This window comes from Haemorhous mexicanus, chromosome 2 (genome assembly GCF_027477595.1).
Source record: "Haemorhous mexicanus isolate bHaeMex1 chromosome 2, bHaeMex1.pri, whole genome shotgun sequence".
NCBI classification, from domain to species: Eukaryota; Metazoa; Chordata; class Aves; order Passeriformes; family Fringillidae; genus Haemorhous; species Haemorhous mexicanus.
The window spans coordinates 42,691,307-42,713,832 of record NC_082342.1 but is presented as its reverse complement, the minus strand read 5'-3'; the positions used below and the strand labels follow the sequence as shown (position 1 = coordinate 42,713,832).

The following is a 22,526-nucleotide window of genomic DNA, read 5'->3' as shown; positions in this document are numbered from 1 at the left end:
CCTTGGTCAGCAGCAGACTCGCTTCTCCCACCCCTCCCTGCAGCAGAGTAGGGGAGGAATGGCCAAAGCAGCGCAGCTTTACCCTGGTGCTCAGGCATGTCCATGTATTTTGAAGCCTGAGGTGTCTCTGTTCCAGCACACATTTTTTACTTGGCTGTATGACCTCTCCTTCACAAGATGGGGTGGGCAGCACGATGTATTCAGAAGTGTTGTCAGATAAATAGACGAAAGCTTCTGGCGCCAGCTGGGCGAGTTCCACAGAGAGGGTCCTACAGACCTTACAGATACCTGACAGGATCTAAGGTACCTTTCAGAGCTAAGCCTTTTAAAACCTGTCCAGTCTCCTGGCTAGCTAGGAGAGCTCTCACCCCACCTGGTGACCTCCCTTCCCTCTGTCCATGGACATGCTCTCTGCAAAGAAAGAAAAGACACTGAGGGCCACAGTGTGCCCTTTCCTCCCTCCCTGCCCTCTCACTGTGTGAATCCCATCCAAGTTTGCCTGCCAATATCTACTGGTCTCTGCCAGCATAAACAGTGGCAGAGGGCCACAGGGGCTGCAATTCCACTTATGAGGAGAATAAGAGATCAGTTTGGTCCACAAAACATATGGAAGTGGACAAAATGGAGGCATGACAAAAGCAAAGAGAGGATCTATAGAAATGGTACCTGTACAACCTCTCCAAAATACTGCAAAATCAAGATAGGGTCACCTCTCCACTTCCCCAGCTCCATAGCCTGGTAAGAGGACAGCAGTTCAGACCCTTTCAATGTGGTCCCACAAGGATGCAGGGCCCAGTATCATCAAGGAGAGGCATGTGCCTCAGCTTTGTCCATGGGGTGTCAAGATAATGAAGCCATTAGCAGCACCAGGCAGGAACAGGACCTGGTCACCACCAGGTGACAAGGCAGGGGAAATACCATGGACAATGCCAGGATGAGTGGGATGGCTGAGGAAATGAAAGGAAATGTGTTCCCCACTGACACCTCCAAATTTGGAAGATGCCTTCCGCCCTGTCATGTTGCTGTTTTCCCGGGATTTGTTGGTTCCTGAGCTGAAGATTAAGACTTGCAGGCTCATAGACACTCTCTGGTTATTGTCCATGAGACTAAGACATGAAGTCATTAAAAATAACTCCTCTTGCCACTACCCAAATAACTCAGTAGGGTTGAGTGACTGTAACCCAGTTTGACCTTTTGTCATTCCAAGTACTTCTATTGTGAGGCTGCAGTTTCATGATTTGTGGGGAGCAAATTCCCCTCCAAACAAAGGCAAAACCAGAGCCAGGGTGTTGTGCACATCTCTGGGAAAGCAGAGTAGAGTAGCCATGCCCAAGTCCTCTCTGAGTTGAGGCAGCCCCAAAATCACCAAATTTCTGGGGAGGGCCTGTCACAGAGTATGGCTGAGAACCTTCCATACTCCTCTGGAGTGAAGGTTTATCACTGCATTCTATCAAGATTTGCACAAAGTGTGCCTTTGTAGGTAAGATAAAGTTTCCACTCCTGACTGAAAAAAGGAGGGGGAGGAAAGGGAGAGAGCCTCAGAGCCTAAGAATCCTAACACTTAGATGTCTTAATTAAAAGTAAACTTTTCCTTTAGGGCAGCTGTGGTTAGAGCAGCAGGCAGAGAGACCTTACAGCACAGGCTAAATAAAGAGAAAAAAAGACTCTTTCTTTTTTTCTTATTTTTTCTTATTTCCCAAACATTCACTTTGGCCTCAGTCTGAAATGGCTTTGAAACTGCAGACACCTTGGTGTAAATGTTCTTAATAAAGGAAAAGAAGTCCGCTGAAGGACATTTGTAATCCTTCTGATTTAGATGTTTTAATAATGTGCGAGTTTATCTTGGAGGATGGTGGCTGACCTGGAATTAATGTCTCTGCCAATGTAAGGCTAAAAGCTCAGACAGAAGACTTAAATATAATAATATAATATGTGTCTGTATGTGTGTATGTGTGTATATATATATACACACATATATATAGACATATACATGCATGTGCTGTATAAACACATCTTTAAGTAATCATAAACGCCCTTTAAAAATTATTTCAGCACAAATTAAGGTATAGACAGCATCTGATTGGCTCAGTCACTACAGAGTGGTGCCTCATGATATATTCATTTCCTATTCTGGTGTGGTTAATTAGGTATTTCAATTTAATTACTGCAGTCAATAGCACTTTCAGTTGAGTGTCTTAAGTGTTCATTTAATTTACTGTCGATTTAATAAGGCAGTGGTTGTATGTAAAGCTGTTAACCATCTGGATGGGCTGCAAAGCCCGTCTTTTCTCTTGGGTAGCTGGAGCCTGATCCAAGACACACTGCTGTCTACAGCAGTCTTTCTGTTAAATTCAGAGGCTCAAAACCTAGGCTCCTTGGGGAGCAAGGAGGTGGGCAAATGCCTCTGGCTGAGGGCTTCCTGGCTGGCCTGTGTGAGGGAGAGTTTTTGAGACACCATTTCTCTTCTGTAGGCAATTTCATATAGCAGTAAAGGTAGGAAGAGCAACCCATGACTCAGGGTTTGATAATTGTGAGCTATGAGACTGTGCCTTAGAGTTTTAAGCAAAATTTCAAGTGGTTTCTCACAGCCTGGGTAAGGAGGTGATGAGTTGGGTCACACCTAGGAAAATTTAGAATAAACACACCAATTTGACAAACATCGTGTAACTGAATGATCTATTTTACCCCTGTCACAAGGTCTGGCAGAGCTGTTCATCCTCTCTCCACCTCCTGTGAGTGAGTCACTAAGCTCATACTGTGGGTCAGGAAATATGCAGGTCTGCAGATTTTCAGATCATTAACCTTCTGGAAGAAAAAAGAGGCAACTACTAGATACAAGCATTGCCTCTTATGATTTCAGGGCCTCTCTTAAATAGGAACATGATTTGTTTAGAAAAAAGATGATATAGCATAGGGCTGTGATTATATGGTCTGGACTTTATGGCCTGGAGACCTGGCCATCCTGTCTTCCTGCTCAGCCCTACTTAAAAATCAGACCCTGGTGAAACTGTAAAATACCACAGTAACAAAGATATACTGGTGCCTAATGATGCTGGCAGGTACCTGAGGGAATTTCCAGGAATACCTGGGACAGGAGCAACCTTTCCCAGACATTACATGTACAGTATTCCCTCCACACAGACCTCATAACTTAGATGAGAAGAGGAAAGAAGAAGAGGTTATAGGCAGAGGATAAGTAGCCAGATTCCACATCTCTGCCATGGGACAAGCAGAGGGAGGGTGTTTTGGTGTATCCTAGAGTAGGCCATGGTGACCCCATTGGTTGCCTCTCCCTCAAGCCAGTGAGAGAGGCAAATGACTGGGTTTAGCCAGCAACTCCACTCACATAGTGCCAGTTTTATGATGTTGCCCTGGCCCAGAGCCATAGCTGGCTGGCTGGCAAGCTACACGGGACATAGGAACCCCAGGTTCTTTAGGGCTGCGGGCTCCCATGCTCCCCAGGCTTGTAGCCAGCCTGGGTTTAAAAACAAGCAGCAGGAAGGTCGGCAGGAACAGGACTCCAGCACATGAAATCCAGTGAAGAGAAATTCTTCTGCTGCAGAAAGTAGGCAAAAGGCAACTGGAGATGAATAGGCTGCCTGACAGCTGGCAGACACGCAGCCTGTCTGCCATAGATGGTAATATAGGCACTGCAACTATTACAGCATCTAAAGGCAAAAAAAGCAAAAAAAAGCTTTAACTTCTGCTAACCAGGAAAAGGAAAAGTAGGAGTGGTTTCAGATGGTGTCAGTGGAGAGGAGCCTTTGTGATGCTTGTGACAGGCAAATGGTCTAGAAAGCTCTACTGAGCTGTGTTTGGGATTGAGGGCCAGGAGCGCCTGGGTTCGTGCTCTATTTGTACTAGATACACAGCCAGCTTTAAAAATTGTGTTACTGCTGTTATTATAATGATATTGCTATCACTGCTGTTATTTTCTTTACACATCAATGGAGCCTGGACAGCCAGTCTTAATTTCTTACGTGAATGCAAACGGCATTTAGATTTTTGTGGAGATCAGACACCAGACACATTCCTACATTCTTGTCCAATGTTCAATATTTTTCCATGAGTCAAAGAGAACAAGAATGGGCATATTGTGTAAATGCAAAACTCTGCCTTTTTAAACTGACACGATGAATTTCAGCCCAGCCTCTTTGTCTCTCTCCTCTGAGCAGGGGCTTTTCAGCCTGCCAGATTTTGTTACTTACTATCCTTGAAAACAGAGGGAGGGAAAAGTCAGTCCTTGTTAATTCATTGTCCCAGTTACCTAGCAGTGCTGTATCCTTAAGGACTGCTGCAGGTTTGTTTTTTTTTTTTTCCTTTTTTTCTTTTTTTTCTTTTTTTTTTTCCTTTTCTGAGATGCTAAAGAGCTATGGCTTTCCTGCCAGCTCCATTGTATTCCCTCAGTGAAAGCCTGCAACACTAGAGGCACTTTAAAAAGGAGTGAGGAATCTGTTGCAATAGGCATCCAACAAAAGTTCCTGCTGCAATCCGTGCTTCCAGTAAATGCTGGTTTGTAATCCAGATTTCAGGCTTCAGGGCTGGTTCTTAACAGAACACTGATACAGGTCAGTGTAGCTGCATCTGTTTACAGCAACAGAAGATTTGGCTCGCTGTTGTATTGGGCTTCTGTACAGATTCACAAACAAGGCCATATATGCAGACAAATATCAGCATAGAGGGCGTTCCTCGAATTTGAGTTTTACTTGGGGAATGTACCTCTCTATTTTACAGTGTGTGTGAAATGTACCTATGGATGACTTAAAGACTGAATTCATCTGTGCCTGCCAGAGCAAGAGCTGCCCTGGAGGCTGCTCTGATTTGGTCCATATCCCAAGAAAGATTACAGAGCCTTCCCAAAGGCTTCTCCCAAGTACAGACCACCATAGACAGAAGAGTCTATGAGAACAAAAACTTTATTTCTAGACAGAAATAACTTTGATTCTTTTTTTTTTAGATATTTTAATAGGCTATAAAATGCTTATTTCCACGCCGTAAATGAGAATAAATATGCATCTACCAAAGCCAGCCTAGTCTAAGTAATATGCAAGAAAAGTTTCACTGAAGTGCTTTGACAGCCCTGAGTTTTTGGTTGCTCCTTCTGACAGGAGAAAGTTGGTGAGTGGCCTCTGAGTACATTTGACCCAGAGCTTCCTAGCTAAGGATTATGAAGGAAAGAAAAGCATACAAAGAGAAAAAGAAACTAATTAGCTCCAAGACTGATATGGCCATTTGCCCACTAGGAACCAGTCTGCTACCTCCAAGAACCTCTGCTACCTTTCAAATATAGTAGCTTGCTGTAAAGCCTTTCATCTGTAATGATTTCTAGTCCCCATTAAATGGTAGCATAAAGGTGAAAGGTTTCACATTTGTTATAAAATAGAAAATTATATTTATCCTGGCTAATATTTTCAAAAGTATGCTGGGATCCATATTTTGACACCTAAAGAGATGTCTGCTTTTCAGAGGTGCTGAATGTGCATCGGTGTCTTTTGAAATTTAGATGGAAAATAGGGCTCGTTATTAATGTGTTTGACATTGTCTAAATGCATGAAGAGCATTTTTCAAAAAAATATACAAAGTCCTTGTCATGGAATCTTATAATCAAGAACAGAGAAACAAAGTCCAACAAAGTCCATTTAAAGACCTGTATATCTCAATGAACTTTAGATCAGGCTTAAGCAAAAAATTATTTAGCAACTCAGATTCATCTGATGGAGCATCACTTTGCCCAGTCAACCCTTTGATTGTTTATGTCATTTAAAAACTACTGATCTGATGCCTTCCCTGAAGGAATCTCTGCAGAAACAGAGACTGATATTTCTCAGGTACATTGTCATTTATTGCTTTCATCTCCTCCTCCTCCTCCCTCATCATATATGTCATTAACTTGGAGACAAGTCAAATTTATACATTCCCTCCATTTGCTCTGCATTCAAAATTTTCCAATTACATACCAGATCTATCCTAGAAGTGAACAACAAAAGGATGAGAAGGAAGGAACACAAATTGCTGACTAGAGGTAAAGAAAACAGGGGAGCTGGAAGGGGGCCCAGGTAGGTTGTGCCATTTTCATCCTTCAAAACAGTCAACACTTGCCTGGACAATGTCCCGAGCAACCTGATGTAACTTTGTTGGTAGCTCTGCTGAAAGCAGAGCATGCAGTGACAGGACAAGGGGGAATAGCTTCAGGTTGAAAAAGAGTGGATTTACAGTAAAAATTAGGAAAAAATTCCTTACTGTGATGGTGGTGAGGCACTGGAGCAGGTTGCTGAGAGAAGTTGTGGGTGCCCCATTGCTGAAAGTTTTTAAGGCCAGGTTGGGTGGAGCTCTGAACAACATGATCTAGTGAAAGGTGTCCCTGCCCATGGCAGGGGAGTTGAAATTAGATGATCTCTAAGGTCCCTCTAAGCCATTCTGTGATTCTCTGGTTCTATGTCCAGAGGTCCCTTCACAGCTCCATCATTTTATGATCCCAAAGGTCTTCTAGGAAGCTCTCCACTAAGGCCTCTGCCACAATACTTCTATTTTCTTTCTGTGAGTAACATGGTAAATGAAGCAGTAGCTAGTGAGCTCTTTCCTGTGTTAGTGGCCTGCAGAAATGAAGTTTAAGGGACACAGCATTGGAGCTGTACAAGTGCAGAGGGTTTCTGCATGATTCTCAGTGGGGACTTACTCCAGGTGCCTGGACTCCCTTATGCAAGCCAGCAGAGCAGTGCACACCTGATGTGTAGGCTACAAAAGTGATGCAACTCTGATGCAGCAAATCTTGGTTGTAGTTTAGAGATCCTTAAGAGTCCTTGGCTGAGAGGCTTTCACTGCATAGCTAAAGGAATGCTGTTTCTTGGGATGGTTGTGGTGCCTGTATCCATTCTTGTAGGCATGTGTGCCCTTGTCGCAGTGTGTTGTGTCAGGAAGGAGATGCTATTCCACTCAGTCATTCCCAAACAAGGAATTTTTCTCATTTTGAATTTTCAAAGTCAACAATCATAATTGACTCTAGAAACAGATTCAAGGCTGCTGTGGAGGAAATTATGACTTTGAGATAGGCTGTTATATTTGAGAGGCCTTGAACTACTGACTTTCCAGTTCTGTTTCTATTTGCATGAGTTCACTCAACAAATGATCGGTGCACTCAGGAAAATAAGCCATACAGAAAGCATCAGTTGTAATGAATTCACTCATGTCTCTTTCACAAAAAAAAAACCCTATGATAGTGGCCAAAAATACCCTGAAGTTTTGTGGTGACCCTTTGTCACTTATTGCCACAGCTGGTGGGGATGGGCTGCTGACTGCAGCTACCCAGGGCACCGACAGTCACTGGCATTGCTGCTCCAAGCACAGACCATAGTGGGTGCTCAGCAGCTGGGCTTTGCCTCAGGGGGCAGGACAAAGGACCTGAGGGCTGCAGTGTACAAACAGCATCACCCCATCCCTGGGAAGGTTTGAAAGTACTGCCTAGATGCAATCTCCTTGAACCTCTTTTGCCAAAGCAAATATTTTTGCAAAAGCCAGGCTTTTGCTAGATGATCTGTACCATAAAATATTCTCATTGTTAACCAGAGAGAAAACTAGAAAAGTTATTTTCACTTTCTTCAGAGATGTCTCCAGGCATTTGACTTGTCTGCTTGTGCAACCATCCTCTCAGTCCTCCTGTGCAAATTCACCCTCTTCACTCTGTTTGTCATTTCTTACATTCCTTTAAAACATGATCTTGTAAGCTTTTCAGTACCTGAATTGCTGGAGTTTCCTTTTAACTTATAGGTGCCTTTTTCTTACCCTGGGCTGCTCAGGTCCCCTCTATTCACACTGACCTTTTTCAGCTCCTGAAGCATTCCTTCCTGAGTGATTCCTTGGTTCCGAACCTTTCCAATCAGTTTCTCTGGCCATTTTTATGGGTTTGGACTCTTTCAACCTTCTCATCAAGATGATACTTAAAGAAAGACCAAATAACAAAATTTCACCTGAACACGTGCCAGTCCAAGACAACAAAGCATTTGGGCTTCCTGTAACCTGCTAATGACCATCCATAATGATCACAATTCCTTATTGATTTTCATATTCCAGAATGACCTAGATACTGGTCAAATTAATCTCATTTTTACAGATTTCCTCCAGACTCCTAAAGTGTTAGAAATAGAGGAACAGTGAACTTGTATTCTTACTAAACTTGGAGGTATCTCATCAGTATCAATGACAAATATCTTGGTGGAAGAGACACAACCACCTTGATATGCCTACAAAAATCATCACCCCATTACCTCTTTTTCCCCTGCACCACCAATCCCCAATAACCACAGACTAGTTTTAGCTTTGATGTTTAATTGTTTTCATCCCCTTCTAAATATGTCATCATCACCTTTTATAAGCCAGCATCTTCCCATTTCCCAAAATCAGTCACTCTTTAGACCTCGATGAGCTCTGAATCTCTCATGCAGTTCCTCAGACTCTGTCCACTTTGGATGAGAAAGTATATCATTTCACTGGGATTGAATTTATTGCTGCTCAAGTTTGCTAAATAATCTCTTGATCTGCAGTTAATCAGTTAGAGTCTTAATATATAAACTTTCATAATTTTTTATTTGTTGTTTCCATTGTCCATTCTCTTCTTAGGAGTATCTTAAAAGCTCTTTAATTGTTGTTTCAAAACCCTCCAAAGCCCTCAAAATTTTTGCCTGTTTTGCTCAAATAGGTCCAAATCTCAGTGGGGCGCACTTGCCCTGTCCTGACACTGCACATTTAAGCTGAAGATTTTGAAAAAGGCTCTTAAGTACTGCTCATACTTCATGTCCTTAATGGGGTGACCGACTGTGCATGATGGGTGAGAGCCAGGGGGAAGAGGCTAATACAGGTCAAACCCAACCATCAAGTAAGTGCAGCAATCTTGTAGGAGACTTCTTACTGCAGGCCTGGATTTCATCCTAAACATCACTTCACCACTAAAGTTTTGGCAGAGGGTCAGGACTCCTTCCTTCTAACCAGAAGCCATTTTGCCAGTTGCTCATTAAGTGTATTAGTTGATGCATGATGGAAAGCAGCTCTCATTGACATGGGCCCTCCTTGTCATGGCTGATGGAGTCTGATGCTGGAAGCATGACTGGGTAATAAGCTGAAGGGATCTTTCTATTCCAATTGACAAGTGGTGACTGTATCTCCTGTGAACTGTAACGTACCCTGAAGAAGACCTCAAGGCCAAACAGTTGACTTGAGTGTCCTGTGTGATGCATTGATTTGCAGGAAGAAACAGTCTAAACATTTCCTTATTTTCCAAGTCTGGATGGAGGGCTACTGTCTTCCTCCAATGACTGAATTTTTGATAACAGAATGTTGCAGAAGGAATGGGTGCTTAGATAGGTAATAAAAGCCCACATGTGGGCATGGATATGTGCTCTAATGAGCCTACTGAGTGACAATTTGGAAGCAGTGCTGAGCAGAATACCAGAACCAAACAGCTCTCAGCATCTTTCTTTAGGTGAAATCTGCTGTGCTATTGATCTCAAAAAGGCAAATCAAATAACAGCAGCCACATTTTTAAGGATTAGGAGCTTCCTGTGCAAGACAGTATGTGTTTTTAATACCTTAAGCTGACTTATGAAACTGGTAAACAATGTGGAGGGTGGTACTGGATGACCTCTTTTACATGCCTGATCATCCTGTCAGCATTTATAATGCATTTGATATTTCCTTCTCATCAGGATAGGATCAGTTAAGCAGTCCTATTTCCCAAAGCTCAGGTTGCATTATGCTTTGTTCCACATTTCATGGTAATAAACGTTGACATAAATTTCTGTAGATTTCACACAAAGTGATTGTTAATTTATTCATGGTTGAAAAGGAAAAAAAAGAAAGAAAGAAAGAAAGAGCAAGCAGAAAAGACTCCTCCAGAAGACAGATACACAGCTTGCAAGATAAAAAAATACAGATCTTTTATGCCTATTTGTTTTGCACACAGTAATGACTGCTACACTGATTAGCAATCTTGACCTAGTTAAAATGCTATTGTTTTTCTGTGTTCCTATTTTCTAAAAGAGTGTGACTAGACATGATATTTTATAATCCATCAGATGTAAAATCTGCATAAAAAATATAATTATTGTGCTTCAGCAACCTGGACCAAAGCCCTGACATTATGTTTCTAGGCAGTACACTGTGAATAATATGGATGCATTTTTAGGTTGGTATGTTCAGTTGGCAAGAGACATAATTTTTCCATAAGCAAAGGTAAATTGTGGGATTTCTAACATACTGATTGCTATTCCAGCCTTGTCCCAGCTAATGAAAATTAAGTGGATACTTGTCAGCCAAGAAACATCCTTATTTGTTACTATAAATTTGGTTTTAGTGGCACTAAACATTACAGTAAACAGGGAGGAAAATTGTGTTGCCTCTCAGTCAGCTTTATTATTGCCAGTGGTGCTTACATCTGAGGATCAGCCAGAGTCAGGAGACCACTGCAAGAGGTCTGTATGGACACGTGGATCAGAAGGACAGGCATGGGCAGTGGGGAGCTCTGGGATGGGTAGAGCAAAATTCTCATGGCAGTAAACCCTGGTCATCCACGTGGTCCCTGGAGCTGGTTAGCTAAATAGGAGGGGAGTGAGGCAGAGTGCAGGTGTGCTGTCTCAAGCTGCCGTGCTCACCAACAGCGTGGGGCTGAAGGCACCTGTGCCTCCTCCTCCTCCTCAGGCTCAGAGAGGAGCTGGTCCCCTTCTTATGAACACAGGGCAGGTGGCAGAGGACACCTGGAGCTGAGCATCTGCAACCTGACTGGAGCAAGAAACAGCTTCTGCTACCCTGCACAGCTCTTTGAACCCATGGAGGAGCCACCTTGTCCTAGCCATGGTGCTGTGAGGACACACCAGCTCTTAGGGCTGTGTGCAGTGCTCAGGCCTCCATTCTGTCACTCAGTCCTGCATGAAAAATTAACGGTGCTTACCAGATCAGCATCATCCAGCAGTTTGGACTTTATCAACTCAGAGTGCTAAAATCTCTCTGAAGACTACTCTCATGCTTGCATCCTCAGCCACGCCAGGTAGATGCTGCAGCTGAAGACAAAAGATTAAAAATAAATGTGCTTGAGCAGTGCAGAGAAAGTGAAGAGCAGAAGGGCTGGGAGGAAGCCCTCAGAAGAGGATCACACTACTGAGATTTTCAGGAGAGACATCAGGGTGAACCTGATTCTCCTGGGTGTGGGAAGGAAGGGGAACAATCAGAGCCAACAGATTTCAGATGTGTAGAAATAGTGGCGATGGGAACCCTCAAAACTGAGTCTGTAGTCAGAAATGGGCCTTGAGGATGCCTGTGTGATTGTGGCATTAGTTGCTGTGGTGGCCCCAGAGATGGCATCTCAGAGATGGCCCCTCATCATCCCTGTGTCAGCCCCAGGGTGCCTCTGCAGCTTCGAAGCTGGCCATAGTGTGGGTCACCACCACCATCCTGTCTGGCTGAAGGGGTAAGAAAAAAGGAGAGAGGCATCTGGTCCTCCTGCATGCTGGGAGATTCCTGCAACAGGAAGGCTCTGCCCTGGTGTGCCCTGGTCCCTGCCTGGAAAGGTGCTCCCCAGCTTGGCACAGCTCCGAACACCACAGGAGGTGATAGTGCTGGCAGCAAACACTGCCAACCACTATTTTAAAATTGAGAGTTGCTGTCATTCAGAATCAGGCTCTAAGCCTCAAGGGTGGCTTGCTAGGTCTAGCTCTGTAATGCAAAGGTGCTTTCTCAGGATAAATAAGTATCATTCAGCATCTTTTCCTCCTTTGAAAGGAATTTTTTGCCCAATTTTAATTGTTTGAATATTTTTCCTGTAAATCCTTTGCCATTTTGCTTCCCCAGCTACATGGAGTCTTTTGTTTACAGTGTAGCCATTGTTTCCATTGCAGTTGACATATATTGTGAGAAGTCTAGGTAATCCAAAATGGACCTTTTAAAGTGGATTTTTTTGCTGCTTCTACATTAAAAGCCCAAAATCCAGAGCTGTTTTTTCTATCATCGGAGATATCGTTCCACAGAAACTGCTGACACTGCCACACTGCCTGCTTCACAGTGTGGGGTTTCAGTCAGTAGCACCTTGGGAGTTCGATCTCTGTTGTTCCTCCACACAATGTAAGAACACTGCAAACCTTTGTAGAAAATAGTGAGAGTTGGGAGAACAAAGGTGGGAGGAGGTCTTCCACTAAAAGGCTTAGTGGGGACTTAAGACTATCAAACTGTGGTATTTTCTCTGTAGTTTCCTTGGGGTATTTTGGTGTTTTGGCCCAGTTTTAAGTGTCCAGCTATAAACATTTCAAAATGACAGTCTGATACAGTACTAACATCTCTGTACAAAGGCTTGGTCTGCAGGCACTATGGAGTTACTCGGGCAAGTCAGAGGGACAGCTTGTGTTTTACTTGTCCTGAGAGCTGTGAAACTCAAGGTGCTGGATGGTTAGTCTAAGAGCTCTGTCGAGCACTGTGCTCCTGCCTACACAGTGTTAAATGACATAAAGAGCAATTTCTAAAGGCAGTCCAACTGCTGAAGTTATATGAAATGCACAAAAAATAAGATTTTTATTGAAAGAGAAACCTGATAGACTATTATTTCCTGCTGACACAGACAATTCTTTTCTTGACTATATCGGGTAGACCCTGTGGAAGGAAATATAAGGTGACTACACATGAGTAATATCAGAAATGTATCAATGATGTGATAAAAATATTGTTCGATATGGATATTTTGGAGAAAACAATCTGTAAAATTTCTCATTGACAAGCTGTGCTTTTGCACCAAAACTTTTTTTTTGTTTCTGTTTTCTGGAAAAATAAAATGTGCCAGAAAAATAAAAATTCAGCAAAATCCTCTAGTTTTATATTTAGTAAAACAATTCAACCAAAAGAATGGTGAAGCGAAAACCTTTCTGTTTTTGCAAAAGAGAAGTTATTTGGTACCAGGATTTGATGAGCCCTAATTATTAGTTCAGTGAATTTCCTGCTGATTTGGCCTGGTGTCAGAGAGCATTAGAGAAAAAAGCTGCCTCTCTTAAATTCCTTTAAGACTCTGAATAAGCTTTAAATATAAAACTTATAAATATTACATATGTCCCTCTGCAGAGGACATGGTATCACATCGGGTCGTTTAGATCAAGTCATCTCTGGAGTTTGCCCTCTGCTGTTCCCAAGCACTTTGTCCAGGAACAGCACTGGGCAGTCTCATAGAAATGATCTCCAGAGGCTCAGTTCTAACTTCAGAAGATCAATCATCCAGCACTGCCTTGCTGTGAGTGCATGACCTCACACTGACTCACCAGAGCCTGCTCAGCAAAAGGTCTCGCAGTAACACATGCTGCCAGGAAATGCCTGTGCTCCGTGATGTTTCATCCAGTGCTGCCCACCTACCTGTGGGATGGAGCTGGGCATGGAGGGCTTCCTCCTCTCCCACTTACTGTCATGTCACTCGTTTCCCATCACAGGGCCTTTCAGTATTACACAGTTCAAGCAGTTTGAGATGTGTAATCACAAGCCTCTTTGATCTGAGGAATGTTCCTGTGTATGTTATAGGAACTTTTGCTTTATGTTTACTGACCCAAATCAATCCTAGCTTGCAAATTGAAAGAGATGGAGCTTGAAATCTGGCAAGTTGGTTTGTTGTTTTTTTTTTTTTTTTCCTTCTGAAGAGTCTGTGCTTTGCTTGGGTAAAAAGGGCTTGAGTACTGACTTTTAGTCAGTAATCAAAAAACATGATTGCTAGAAAAATGCAAAGATTTCAGTGATGGAACCCTGGTCCTTTCCCTTATAAATAAAAGAGGCATAATGCTGGGGCAGCAGTGCCCAGCCAAAGGCAGCGTGCAGAGAGGCTTGTGATGGACACTGCTCATCTTCCTGAACAAACACAGACCACTGCCCTGACACCCCCCGACATAATTGGTAACAGCTCAGTGCAAGGAGGTAGAGGGGGCTTCATCCCTGTGGGCTGCTCGCTCCCATGCCCTCTCCCTCCATATCCTGAACTCATGGGGGATGTGAAATCAGGACCTTTTTAGCAGCCTCAGTGAAGATCCCTGAGTTCCCTGCACCTTTGCAGCCTCACTTGTTCTCATTTCTGCTTTAAGGTGTGGACATCTATTGACTGATGGTGTTGTCAGTATTCCAAGGGTTATGTGTGCAAGGTTTTGGGGACATGTAAAAAGTTACCACTTGTTATTCTTTAGAAATGTACAGTTCCCTTTTTGGTGGGCAGATGTCATGAAACCAGGAGTCTTCCAGGACATGCTAAGGGAGGGGGTGCTTGGTTAAAGGATCTGTCTGGAGATCATGGTGCTCTGCCTGGCTCTGCTGCTGACTTGTGTGTGGCAAACCACTTCCCAGATCACCTACCTCACCCTGTGATCTGCTAGAAGTTACTTCAAAGGCAGGTGAAAAGCAGATACTACACGCAGCACAATGTAACACCTGCATTTTTACATGTGTCAGAAAGCTTGGTGCAGGTGCCCTGAAAATGTGGAGTTTTTTAAACAGCTCCCTCTGCTTCAAAATGTCAGGCAAACCCAAATTAACTCAGAAAGTCATATTAACCACATAAAACATACGCATATGCAGGGGATGTACTCTGTTCAGCCTTTCTGTCAGCAACATATCTGAAAGCAAAATATGCTGCCAAGTCATGTATTCTAATGACCTGCGGACTTCCCCATTTCCCAGGAAGATGAATTTGAGTGTACAAGCATGATTTCTAATAAACACACTGACAGCAAAGATGATGGTAAAAGGAAGTGCAACTTACCTTTTTTTTGTTCCAAAGGAAAGTACAGTGACTCATGTGTCAGAAGGAACATGCTAATCCAAGACAGTCTGTTCTCTTTGCAGTGACCACCAAAACTTCTCCCCTGTGAGAGATACCTAGTGACAATTAAATACTCTTGCATGCACACAGTCTGTAGACTTATAAAGTAGGCACCAACATGTTTGTCCTTATGAAAACATGAATCTGTGATTTAAAAGCTATGCTGGAAAGTTAACTTGAAATATGAAATTGGATTTTCAGTGTCAGAGAGAGAAATTACAAACTTTATTTTTAAGGGCTAAACTCAGTGACCTGATGATGCAATGGAAGAATATGTGGGTTTGGAGGAAATATGTATTTCTCAGTTAAACTCTTTTCGAGCAATAATTGATATTCACGCCTGAATAAAATTTTTCATGTGTGGAGTTATCTGGGAAGAGCTTTTACCTATGGGTAAGCCTGCAACTGAGGGGCATAGAGGCCACAATAGAGTATTACGTGCCCATGGACTTCTGTGCATGAAAGAGTGCGATTAAAATAATGTGAGTGGAAGATCTCATAAATCATCCTTCCTCACTTAGCTGGAGAGTTAGAGCTCTCGGTTCTCTCTGCCCTTCACAGCCTCCCAAGATATCACAGTGTGTACAGGCATTATTTATTATTTTCTCACTGGCACACACAGGTATTTCTCAGATGGCATTGTCTTGATGCCTCTGGGGCCATCTCACCTCTGCCCAAGTGCAGAAAGGCAGAAGATGAGCTCTGTTTCACTGCTTATTTTCCTGGCATTGCTCGTGGCTGAAACTGGGACAATGTGTGCTGGCTCTGCAAAGGCTGCATGTGCACACCCCTCATTGTGCACCCCTTTGCTCATGGAATCATAGAATCATTAAGGTTGGAAACGACCTCTAAGATCAAATGTACAGGCTAAATATAGGACAGCTGCCCTTGTTTCAAAGTGATCTGTTCTTTTATGAACTATGTTCAAGGCAACTCTTCTTGAGGGCATCTGCATCTTACTTGAGGGTATATGTACCAAGCCCAGGCTTTTCAGCTCATGGGACTGACATCTCTGTTTTCTGTGCACAGGATGGGAATCTGTGTGTACAGCCACAGCAAATGAGTAGGTCAGGCAGACAGAGCCATGAACCTCTTTTCTTTCAGTAGGCCCACAGGGCTGGCAAGCAAATGGAAGTATCACTGTAAATATCCAAGGAAAAGAAAATAGAGTTACAACTCTCAGAGCAGTGTTGAGTGGACTGTATGTTTTATAAGAGATATTTCAGGACATAAACAACAAGAACTTAATGTACATCTTTGAGAAATAATCTGGCAGTAAGTACATAATGGGCCAGATCCTTGGCTGACATAACCTGACATGGCTCCAGTGAACTAATTCTCACTTTTCAACAAGTTAATATCTAACATTTTTAATTATACACATCTCTGGCCAGTATAAACCTACATGAGCTAAGGATGCTTTGATCTTGTGTGTGCCATTATAATGTGTTCAAGGACTTTTGGACTCTCCAGGTGTCAAAAATGGTTTTTTGGATTAAATACCAAAATTGGGAAAATTAAAACCTGTACCACTGGTAGGCACAAGGGCAGATTTCATAACTGCATTTGTCTCTGCTGTGTAAAATACTTTAGATGTGTCTGGCTCAGCTAGATTGGAGTAGGTCTGGAGCAAAGGGGCTTTACCAACTACAGCTCTGGCTACCTCCATCCCTCATCATACCTGTGTGGGGAAGGGGGTCTGTGATGAACAGGAGGCAGCAGTGCTCAAAAAATGCTGATGGCAAGGGTGGTGGTGGCAGGGAGATTCACCACTTAAAGCCTATTTGCCTACAGTTCTGCACAGCTTCATTGATGAAAAAAAGCCCAGAGGAGCTTTCTGAAGTAAGCAATGCTTACCTGCCTGTTGCCTTTCAAGCAATTAAATTATTTCTTTGGTATTCATCTAATGATTTTTTTTTTTGGTCTCTGCTTCTTTCAGCTTCAAGGCTCCTTGAAGAGAAAGTTGGTGGTAAATCTGTCACCTGTCAACAAAAGGCCCAATGGTGTTTCGGACAGCTCTTTCCTTGACATTAAGAGGATAAGAGTGGGTGACAATATCCCAGTGGGACAAGGTGGACAACATGTTAACAATTGCCAAAGCCAGTCAATGTCAGGAACTATGACTGTGGGGCAAGGATCACAAAGAAAGGCCAGCAGCCTAGCAAACAATACCCATGCTAGTGGGAATGACATGTTTAATATGACTTTGAAAGAGGTAAAGAAAGAACCAGGAGAAACAATGTCCTGCAGCAAACACTTAGATGGCCAGACATCCCATGAGAACATGTTCCCTAACAGATATGGGGAAGACTCATGGGACCAAATGATGGATCTTGAGCTTCAGGAACTGTTTAATGAACTGACTAACATATCGGTGCCACCAATGAGTGATGTTGAGCTAGAGAATATGATAAATGCCACGATAAAACAAGATGAGCCATTCAACATTGACCTTGGGCAGCAGAGCCAGAGGGGCCCTGTGAGATCTCTGCAGATGGATAAGATGGTGATAAAAAGTGAGTATGCAGCAGGCATGAATCAGGCTCCTGTGGGCTCCCCACAGATGAGGCCTTCTTCTACAGGTCCAGCCTTCACTATGGCTTCCACTGCCATGTCTGCCTCTTCGCCCATCCCCTCGGTGCCTCAAACACAGGTGTCGCAGGTTTCTTCTGCGTCCACTCGGCCGTTGCCTAACTGGCAGGAGGTGTCTCATGCACAGCAGCTCAAACAGATTGCAGCCAATCGGCAGCAGCATGCCTTGATTCAGCAGCAACAGCAGCAGCAGAACCAGACAGCCAACTGGTCCACTCTGTCTCCATCAGGACCTTCCCCTGGACCCTTTGTGCAAGAGAAGATCCCCAGTCCCTCTTTTCGCCAGCAGCAGTTCAGCCCACAAAGCTCAGCAATGCTTGGGGTGCCAGTGAATGGAAACCAGACAAAAGGGATGAACAACTATGTTTATAAACCAACCACTCCCCAGAGCAATCCCATGGACATAATCATGCAACAGAAGCCTCAGGACCTCAACAGAAACTTTATCAACAGCGCTCAGCCACCTCTAGAGCAGCATCATGGCAACACAAAGCCTTTGTTTCACTTTAACTCAGAGCAAACAAACCAGCAGATGCCTTCGGTTTTGGGTTCCCAAAACAAGCCTGCCCTTCTGCACTACACCCAGCAGGCACAGGGTTCAGCTCCCGTGCAGCAGCCACAGCAACAGCAGCAACAACAGCCACAACCACAAACTGCTCAGCCTCTCCCAAACCAGTCTCTCCAGAGGCCACCTAACGTAACCCTGGCAATGCAGCAAAAAATGATGCTTCAGAAAATGCAGCAAAGCCAGCAAATCTCAGGTTTGCAGTATCCAGTCTCTCAGCAGCACAGACAGGTAAGACAAATTCCTCCTTCTTTGTTACGGAATCATTCTGGTCCAAGTAATAAAAAGGCTTTTCCAGCCTGGCCTCATTCCTGCAGGCGATGTGTTCTAGTGGCACTTAATGACCCTCTCAGCATGCACTTCTGCAGAGCTGGTGATGGCACGTTTAGAACCTTTTCAGGTGTACCATGGATGCACATTTAGAAGAATTTCAAGAAGAACATGCTCATAATACTTTTCTCTTCATGAAATGGAATGAATATGTCACTGCTATATATTATGTAGCTACTTGTCAGAAAGGTGAATTAGCAGGGCAGATGCAAGTGTATTTTGGACTCCCATCTAAGTTTTCTAGCTTACAAAAATTTAGGTTCTTTTGAAAGTCAAAATTTTAATGAATTCCTATGTTATCATAGCTAATGTGTTTTACAATGTTCATTTTTATGCCATCATTTTTCTCAGGGAGGAAGGGTTAGGAAATTCTGTTTTTAGATATCTTTTGACTGATATGACAAAAAATACTGTTTGCACATTTGCTATCGTTTTGGCAAAGAAAAACTAAGATTTATTTGTGAGCTTTCTAAACACCCATCACACTTCTGGGAATATTCTGTGGATAAAATACATGCTGAGAGATGAAGGAGAAGGTTGCCACAGATATGTCTACAATTATATTCCATGTAGCCAGCTCCCACTGTGTTATCATGAGACAGTACCCTGACAAGATCTGCTGTTTTAGCTTAGTTGTGCTATGCCAAGTCCCTGTGCACCCAGGTCTCAGATCCCAAGTTTCAGACCTGCCAATCAAAGTGAGAATGTGCAAACTTGCTGTACCCCAGAGTCTGGAAACCAGGTGCAAAACAAGTAAAACGTATTTGACCTTGAAAGGTTTAGGCAACTCTGAGTAGTTTAGGTGGGATTTCATCTCAGCATATTTGAAGATATGGAATTGCAGTATAGGTGTGGAGATCATTTGTAGATGTGAAAAAAGCTATAAGAAGCTACTTAAAAATGAAAGCCTGAGTTTTCCATGGACTCCCAGAAAGTAGCACTGTGAACAAATCCTTCCAAGCTGGAGTTTCTTCACCAAACTGGATGAACAGGCTGATGCTCTAATAAGAGTAAATACAGTTGTATGCCTGCACACCTTTCTCCTTTTAATTCTTTTAAATTTCCTGAGCAACTAACCATGACTTACTCCAACAAGTCCCTTAGCAAGAGGTACCAGATGAAACCTAAGGACAGGTGTGAGAAATTGCTTTGTGGAAAGATGCTGTAAAATGAGTGTTTGCAGGATGCAAGCACAGTTTTGTTGTTTTATGGGAAGTGTCTGCAAGCTCTTGCTCTTCTTGAGCCTCTGTGTGCTCTCTTCTTAGGTGCATTTCCCCATTCTCTTAAAAGACTGGCAGACAGAAGAATTTTAACAGTTCCTTCATTCAGCCATCATGAACCTTCCAGCAATCTGTCATCACAGGGGAGACAGGAAAGACTTCTGCAAACAGAAGTCTGTTTTTCTGAAAACATTTGCAAGGTCACATTCTGGAGAGGCATAAAAACATGAGAGCAATTCTGCTTGAAGTAATATTAACTACTAGCTCTGTGTTCTCTTGGGCTGCTGCTTATGGAGTCCAGCCAACAAGAAGGGACTGGGCACCTTGGCCCTAGTAGTACCTGCAAGATTTACCGTGAGCGTAGCGGGATCGCTCACATGTGCGGCCACAAGGCCTTTGTTTAGGAAACTTCTCCTAAGTGATATTGTAACTGTAGATATTACACCAAGGAAGGGGTTTTGCCTATCTCCACAGATTTCTTTCTGCCGACTAATTTTCCAATGTTTCATGTCACCTGACCACTTCCCTTAGCTGTTTCTGCAAGATGTGGCTACCTGACCCACAGCACAGTTGAGAAGCTTGGAAGTTTTTTAGACACGGATTACAGGGCTTTTGCAGTAAGGATGCTGCTTTTCCTATGCTCTAGAGACATAACTGGCTTTTTTTAGAGATCCCTAGCAGTTGTTCCAAAGTGCTGATGAAGTTCAGAATATCAATTATGTCTCTTTCAATTAGAGTATTTTGTAGTTGCTGGAACAATACTTAGAAATATAATTGGTCCATGAATTACACGGTTTTTAAAAGGTTTGAATGTTACCGCTTACCTGGCAGTATTTATAAGTCCTGTGGACCCTTCAGCACCTGCCTGAACTGCTGCAAGAGCCCACCAACCCCTTGGACAGGGCCTGCTTGCCACATAAATCTAGATATTAAATCAAGAGGGAGGAGACACTGCTAGTATTATCTTCCAGTAAAGACAACAAAGGTCAAAGCGACCTTGTGGGTCGACTGCTGCTGATTTTAGCAATGGGGACATTACCTCATTTAGGCTGCACAGCCTGCTTTCCTGAAGGATCATCTCCCACCTCTGAGTATTTCTTCACATCATTAAAAGTAATGCATGATTAATTACCAGCATTTACTAATTAAATTAATGATTAATATTTATTTTACTCATGCTCTATTTCTGCTTGAGGAATCAAGACTTGATTGTGCTTGGTATCATTCAGCTCCTCCTCAGATCATTACAGGACCATGTCACAACTCACGGCAATGCTTTGTAGCTGGTAATGTGAGGGCACATTCACAAAGGATTGCTGTGACACTGCCATCAGAAAACAATGACTTGAACACTGTAAGTTCACATTTTTAGCAGAACTAGCTCACCCTTTGGAATTTTTTGCTCCCCAAGCTTTAAGATTCCCAAAACCCATCTGAGCTTGGTTTTATCAGTCCAAACTGGTTAACTGGAAATGTAAGGCTTTTCATTTCTCTGCTTGTCACATTCCCTTTGTGTCAATTGAAACAAACTTACAGAGGGATTTGCTAATTAGATGTCTTTTGCCTCTAGGGAAAAGTCATAAAAATGATGGAAATCATCTTGGTTTCCTGGAAGGTTGATCTGAATGAAGGGTTTGTTTGCCTCTCTCTTTTATTCTCCATTGTTCTGGGAAAGATTTCTTTCTCTTGTCTATCTGAATGCAACATACACATAGTCATGAAAAAACTCATGGAAATTCAACACTCTCTTTGTTTAGGAAGTACTTGGAAGCTCCAAATTCTATACAGGTTTAATCCAGGTGTGTGATACTTCTACAGCTGAAAATCTGTAACTGGGCCTGGGTGGAAATTAACTTTACCCTTTTGAAGGAATGTAGTCCAGTCAGTGAGAGATGCTTCTGAAATAAGACTTAAGATTTTTGAACAGAAGGCTTGATGTTTTTAACTAGTCCAAGAAATTCCTCACACATTTTCAAAGTTTTTGATCATTTTATTTGTTGAATAAGATCTATTACTTTTCTGTGAAGAAGTAAAAAAAATAAAAACAAAACAAAAAAAAAAAACAACAAAAAACCCCCCACAACAACAACAACAAAAAACGCTTGTATCTACTAAATAAAATATTATTCATCCCCTTCTGGTTTTGACCTAAAGCCAAATTAAACTCAAGGATTTCAAGTTGAATTTTTCTCCAATTGTTTTTATTCAACTTCATTTGCTCAAGGGAAGGGAGAATAGAAGGCTGAGCTCATGAGAACAGGAACCCTAAGAGAGCAAGGCCACTTCATCTGCTACATGTAGGCATGTGTCCTATTTAGTCTTGGCCTTGAAGGCAAGGATAACACAAGGGATCGTGAGAGCTTCACCCTCCACTTTACATGGACAAGCAGTAGTCCATATTTTTAAGGCTCTGGATACATCAGTGTAGATACAACCCACAACACTGTTTGCTTGTGGAAAACTCAGGGCCTTGTTAGTCCTTGTTCTTCAAGAATTGCTTTGAGGATGGGATCACCTTCTCCTTTTTCACGCCTCTACACTCTTTTTCAATAACCCAAGAATTGTGATTAGTCACAGTTTAAAGGGTGGTGGTGGTATTTGCCCTTACTTGTCCTAATTGGAGCATGTGTTAGATCATTTTCTTTACTGGAACTTAACAGGCTCCTTTTATGTCCAACCAGTCTTCCTTCCTACTGAATACTGAGCAGTCCCTTCTCTAGTACCAGCTCCTAGCATGTTTTCCCTGTAGGATTACTGATCAGCACTGCACCAAGGGATGTGCCACCACAGAGGAGCTCCAGGTGCTGATGTGATCCCCCCGTCCTTGCAAACCATTCAAATACACCAGCCCTTCCAATGCCCAGAGCTTAATATGCATTCATCATCTGAAATATCTCCAAGGGACAGAGGTGGTATTTCAACTAACCTGGCAGTTCTGCAGAGATCCTGAAACAGATTCTCCTCTCATTTTCTCCAGTGTAAGCCCAGGGAAATTTCATTTATT

At 42.9% G+C, this 22,526-nt stretch overlaps 1 protein-coding gene across 1 annotated transcript in view; it reads left to right on the top strand.

The window, feature by feature from the left end:
- The window catches only part of MAML2 (mastermind like transcriptional coactivator 2), a 217,845-nt gene that overhangs the window by 129,094 nt on the left and 66,225 nt on the right, over positions 1–22,526 (top strand). The window contains exon 2 of the mRNA XM_059838595.1: positions 16,755–18,203. Within this exon, the coding sequence (XP_059694578.1) occupies positions 16,755–18,203 (1,449 nt within the window). The remainder of the gene's footprint in view (positions 1–16,754; positions 18,204–22,526) is intronic.